Raw genomic sequence first — 6,000 nt, 5'->3', positions numbered from 1 at the left:
GTACACAAGGAGGCGCCGGCACTGCAGTTCTCCACGCCCTCCGTGGTGCCCACATCGCTGCTGTCTCTGAGGATGCTGAATTGTCTAGAGCTTGGTTTCTGAACCACAGGGGGTTGGAGAGGGGCAACCCCGACTTCCTGCCCTGAACCCACAAGGCGGCGAAGAGGAAGGGTCGGGGACAGGCTGTGCATCAGAGGCTCTGCCTGGTCCCCGGATGCACCCCCGGTTCCAGTCCTCTTAGCCTCAGTTAATTGGAATCTTCACATAACGGGACATTCCCCCACTTTGAAACCCTTCTCACTTTATCCAGATTCCTACATTCTGCACAGGCTGTGGCTTGCGGGAGGGAGCCCAGGGAGGGGGGTGGGCAGAGGCGAATTTCTGGATTCAAGTTCAGGCCCCTTGTGCCCTGTAACCTCCAGCTCTCCTTTCCATCCCTGGGCTTCCGCCTCCTGGTGTGACAAATTGACAGTGATTCGTCGGGGTCCTGCCCCCTGGGGCAGGGGGCCAGCGCGCTCTCCTGATGCGGGAACCAGGGCCACTCACCGAACCGCCCCGCTCCCAGGGCTGCGCCCGTCTCTGGGGGATTGGCTCAAGGCTCCCTCCCGTAGTCAACACCCCTTCCCTGGGGCCCTGGGTGGGGGCGCACCTCGCAGGGCCGCTCGGGGCCCCACTGCCCGCCCCAACTGATAAGACTGTCTGGGAGCGGTGGAGACGCGCCCCGCGCAGCGGGAGGCCGGGGGCGGGCCGGGACCTGGGGACCAGCCGCTGTTCCTCTGCAGCGTCCCGCGCCGCTCGCTGGGCGTACGGGGAGCGCGGGGCGGGGCGAGGGCGGTGTCCGCAGGTAACCCCCGGGGGGGCGGGGAGGTCTGCCGGGACCCCCAGACCAAAAAGCCTAGGGGGAGGAGCGGCGCGGCTGTGCGCGAGGGCAACCAAGTTTGGCTCCAGCACGCGCGGCTTCGCTACTGCCTCTGGGGAGGAGAGAGGGGACTGTCCCCTTCCGAGCTGGGCTCGGACTTTGGCCCCCAGAGCCGCCGCAGACCTCCAGGAGTGACTTCGTCGCTCCCTATTCTGGACTCGCTGGGTCCCGGGTGCACCGGAGCCGCGCAGTGAACGTGCCATGCAGGAGGGCGACATCGGCCTGGAGGGGCTACACCTCAAGGAAGCCCCCACAGCCCGTGAGTATCCAGGGCGGCACGGGGGGTGAGGGACCGCCAGCGCGGCCGCAGTGGATCTGGGACGCCCCAGGGACAGTGGCTTGCGGAGGACTCAGGGGCGCACGAGGAGCAGGAGACAGGGACCCCCACCTCTGGTGGCGGGGACAGTCCTCCCTGCGCTGCTCCCGGTAAAGGCGAGAGGGGAGGGGCTGTGTCGGTCACAGGTCGCAGGGGCACTGACAGACAAACAGACGACAGAGCCCCGGGGCTGGGCTGCTGGGGCTGGGGGCGCCGCCCGACAGGGGCCCCTGCGCGGCCCCTGGGGAGACATCTGCTAGGCCGGCTGGGCTGTTCCCAATCCCAGGGGAGCGTCTTGCAGCGGATGCGAGGTTTTCGGATGTTTTTACAGAGGCTATTAATACACATAATATTTCCGTGCTATTCTGGAGATTTATTTGCGATATAAAGTCACTACTATGACTCGAAATCATAATGGAAACTGGGAGGAACTTAGCCGGAGACAAATGAGGCCTGGACGCTAGGCCGGAGGGGGAGTCCCTGATTTCCTCCCCCCTGGCTGCACATAAATCACCACCCAGGATATTTTTGTACCAATAATTTTAAAATAAATGACCCAAGCCCTGTTTCCTGGACGATTTTCCCCTCCCAGTTCAGAGGTTATTAAATAAACCTAAGAGTGGGCTAGTGACAAGGGGGCTGCAGTGTGCAGTGGGTTTTATTTAGTTACACGCTGAGCTCTGCCCTTCTGAAGCCCTGGTTAGGAGGCAGTGCCCTGCATTCAGGATGCCACCGCCAACCCGGGACTGCTAACTATAGCATGGGAAGCCCTCCTTTTATTCTTTCTCCCTCCCTCCCCCGACTTTCCTTCTTTTCGAATTCCCATGGAGAAACTTACTCTGATGCGTGCCTTTCAAACAGCGGGTTTGGCTTCCTTCTAGAAGTGACACTGGACACTCATCAAATTAAAGGCCCACAAGAAAGAGAAAGGGGCCCTTCCAGCCAGAGCAGGCAAAAAACCTGGGCGCTGAAGTGGGTCACCAGGGCCTGTTCGTGTGCAGCCCGGCTGTCCCGCTTTCCTGAGAGGCTTCCTCAAGCTCATATGTAGAAATGATCCGTTCTGTGATCCACTGAAAACAGCCCCAGCTCACTGTGTACGACCATCCCACCAAGTTCCAGGCACTGATTCAAATGCTTCACACATTTATCCTCAGCGCTACCCTGTAAAGGGGAGCACGATCATCCCCATTGTGCAGACAAAGAAACTGAGGCCACACAGCCAGTAACTGATGGCACCAAGACTAGAACTGAGGCCTATTGTTCCCAGGACTTGGGGGGCAGAGGCAGGAGGATCTCTTGAGCCTGCGGTGTGCCGAGATCATGCCACTGCACTCCAGCCTGGGTAACGGAGCAAGACCATGTCTCAAAAAAAACCACAAAAAAACAAAAAACAAACAAACAAAAAAAAGACTAGAACCCAGGATGTCTGAGTCCAGCTGCTGTGAGGCCACTGCCTCTCCCTTTCCCCACCCCAGGCAGAATCACCCAGCAAGCATCTAGGACATCTTGAGGAAACTGTTCCCTGTGCACAAGGGTGTACTGGAGGCCTGTGCTTTGGCCTTTATAGGGTTCACATTTGGGCATGGGTCATATCTCAGATGTGAGGACCTGGAGCGTTCCTTACTGGAGGATTCAACTGATCGGATCTGAGCTGTAATCATGGATGGATGACGGCCTCAGCCTCCACTCCCGGAGAGCAGGCCCTTCCTGTCGCCCCCGCTGCACCTCAGCTGTGTGAGGGGTGGAACTGTGTCCCTTTCCCCCTGCCTGGGTAGCAGCAGTGTCAGGAGTAAAACTCCAGGAAGGGTGTCCCAGCCTCAGTTCTCGGGTTTGCTGTCAGATGGATCATTCCACCACAGCAGGCACGAAGACATGCGGCAAAAAGCCTCACAGCGCCGCGCCACTCTCGCTCTGCCCATGCCATTTATACCTGGACGCTGTCAGTGACTTCACCCATAAATAGGAAATTTAAAAAGCCATAAAGTTGGACAACAGAAAGAGGTCTGGGTTCCCCCTTTTTCCTGCCACCGGCACCCAGACCCAGAGAGAGGAAGCACTTGTGAAGTACAGAGAGCCCCAATTCCAGAGCCAGCTTCCCAAGTCTCAATCCTAGCTTTGCTGTCTGCAGCCCTGTGCCCTTGGCCAACTTGCTTAACCACTCTGTGCCTTATCTGTAAAGTCCAGAGGGTGGCTGTGAAAATGATATGAGTCTATAGCCTTTCCAAGGTGCCTGACTCTGTTCTGTGCATGAGTGAGTATTGTTGTCATTGTCATCAGCATCATCACTGCAAGCTTCATCCGTATGACCCTGATGTGAAGTCACACCCAGTGCTCTGTAACTGATCCTATAACCTGCTCATTCTCACTCCCCTGCAAAGCCATAAGCCCATGCTCCCAGGGAGCAATTGAATGGCACAGATGCCCCCTCCCATTCTGACTTCTTCGCAGCTCCTTCATTATTCTTTAATAAGCTATTTATTTACATGCTTGTGGTCTGAACCTCCCACAAGGACAGGTGGAGTTAGGGTGAGGTCTGCGGCATCCCTCCACTGGGACATGTCTGCCCAACTTACTCCTGTGCAACCCTCAAAACCCAACTGGGATATCCCCTTCTCTTGGAAATCAACCCACATGCCTCTCTGCACTAATGGTACCCTGGGCACCAAGTGAAGGAGGGAGGGAATGAGGAAGGAAGGAAGGAAGGAATGAGAAAGGAAGGAAAGAAGGAAGGAAGGAAGGAAAGAAGGAAGGAAGGAAAGAAGGAAGGAAGGAAGGAAGGAAGGAAGGAAGGAAGGAAGGAAGGAAGGAAGGAAGGAAGGAAGGAAGGAAGGAAGGAAAAAGAGAGGTCAGGAGGGAGAGAGGGAGGGAGGGAGGGGGGACGAAGGGAGGGAGGGAGGGGGGGACGAAGGAAGGGAGGGAGGGAAGATGATGCTCCCTAATGCTGGTTGAGCAGGTGACCGCGTGCCAGTCACCCATGGAAGCCCTGGTACCTGCATCATCACGTACAACCCTCACTCACTGTATGAGGTGGGTCCCGTTGTTTCTCCCCATTTATGATGAGAAAACTATGGCACAGAGAGATTACTCAAGGTCCTATCGCTGGTGACAGAGGCAGGATTTGAACTCCAGGCAAGCAAGCTGTGCATTTAATCATAGTGATATCTTACCCATTCAGGGGGGATAGAAAGAGTTTTCCCTCCTGAAGCTTTCACCCACAGAGTTATTGAGCACCTACTCTGTGCCTGACACATTGAGTGGGTGGTGTGGGAACACACCTGAAAGAGGTGGGGGAAGAACATTCCAGGTAGAAGAAACAGCCAGTGCAGAAGCCCCAGCACGAGTGTTCTTGAATATGCTGGGTGGATTCCAGAACCAGCCGGGACGGGGAGGGAAAGAGGGAGCAGGAGGGGCAACCCAAGAGGTATGGAACGTGTGGAGCCAGTGTGGGGGTCGCCAGGGCCAGTGTAACCATGGGAGCTAAATAACACTCCCCACCCCCTCCCCACCACCTGCCACTGCAGTAGGGTTTGGAGCAGTAGGGTTTGGAGCAGGGAAGGGACCTGGGCTGACTTGGGTTCTAACAGATCCTCTGGCTGTCCTGCAGAGAACTGGTTGATGGGCCAGGGGCGGAAGCTTGCTCAGAAGCTCTTGCAATAATCTGGGTGCACAAGGCAGGTAGGGGAGGGTGATCCCAGGTCTATTTTGAAAGTAGGGCCCACAGGAATTGCCAGCACATGGGATGTAAAGGCTGAGAGCAAGAGAGTCATCAAAAATGGTTCTGAGATTTTCAGATTGAGTGGCTTGAAAAAGGAGGAGTCCACAAGGAGAGGTCTGAGTGGGGATAAGTGAGAGGTTTACTATTCGTTGTTCCGTTTTGTTTTGTTTTAAATTGTGGTAGATATTATATATACCATAACATTTTAATCTTTTTAAGTGTACAATTCAGTGGCATTAAATACATTCGCGATGTCATACAACTATCATCACTATCTATTTTCAAAACTTTTTCATCACCCCAAATAGGAATTCTGTATCCATTAAACAGTCACTCCCCATACCCCACCCCACCCTGCCTCTCCTAACCCCTGGTAATCCCTATCTATTCTAACATCTGTCTCTATAAATTTGTCTATTCTAGATACTTCATATAAATGGTATCACACAATATTTGTCCTTTTGTGTCTGGCTTCTTTCACTTGGCATGTTTTCAAGGCATCCATGTTGTAGCATATATCAGTAATCAGTTTTATGGATGAATAATGTTCCATTGAATGGATATACCACATTGTGTTCATCCATTCATCTATCGACAGACAGGGGTTATTTCCATCTTTTGGTTATTTTGAAAATGCTGCAATGAACATTTGCATGTGAGTGTCTGTTAAGTTCCTATTTCCAAATCTCTGAGGTATATACCCAGAAGTAAAATTGTTAGATCGTATAGTTTTATCTTTAACTTTTTAAGGAACTGTCAAACTGTTTTACACAATGACTACACCATTTTACAGGCCCACTAGTAGTGTACAAGGGTTCTAGAGTCTCCACACCCTTACCAGCACTTGATATATATATATTGTTTAATTACAGCAATCCTGTGGGTGTGAAGTGGTATATCATTGTGGCTTTGATTTCCATTGGCCTAAACACTATGTTACTATGTTGAGCCTGTGCTTATAGATCATTTGTTTATCTTCTTTGGAGAAATATCTACTCAATTCCTTTGTCTATTTTCTAATTGAGTTGTTTGTCTTTTTGTTGTTGGATT

General features: G+C 53.2%; 1 protein-coding gene across 8 annotated transcripts in view; it reads left to right on the top strand.

Moving 5' to 3' along the window:
• The first annotated feature begins 738 nt into the window (after positions 1-738).
• The window catches only part of ANO1 (anoctamin 1), a 198,184-nt gene continuing 192,922 nt past the window's right edge, over positions 739-6,000 (top strand). For all 8 annotated transcript variants that reach the window (XM_005576975.5, XM_045372306.3, XM_015434332.4 and 5 more), the window contains exon 1: positions 739-1,178. In XM_005576975.5, the coding sequence (XP_005577032.3) occupies positions 1,121-1,178 (58 nt within the window). In that variant the 5' untranslated portion in view covers positions 739-1,120. The remainder of the gene's footprint in view (positions 1,179-6,000) is intronic.

The sequence above is a fragment of the Macaca fascicularis genome, chromosome 14, assembly GCF_037993035.2.
Source record: "Macaca fascicularis isolate 582-1 chromosome 14, T2T-MFA8v1.1".
NCBI lineage: Eukaryota > Metazoa > Chordata > Mammalia > Primates > Cercopithecidae > Macaca > Macaca fascicularis.
This window is presented reverse-complemented; position numbering and strand designations above follow the sequence as displayed.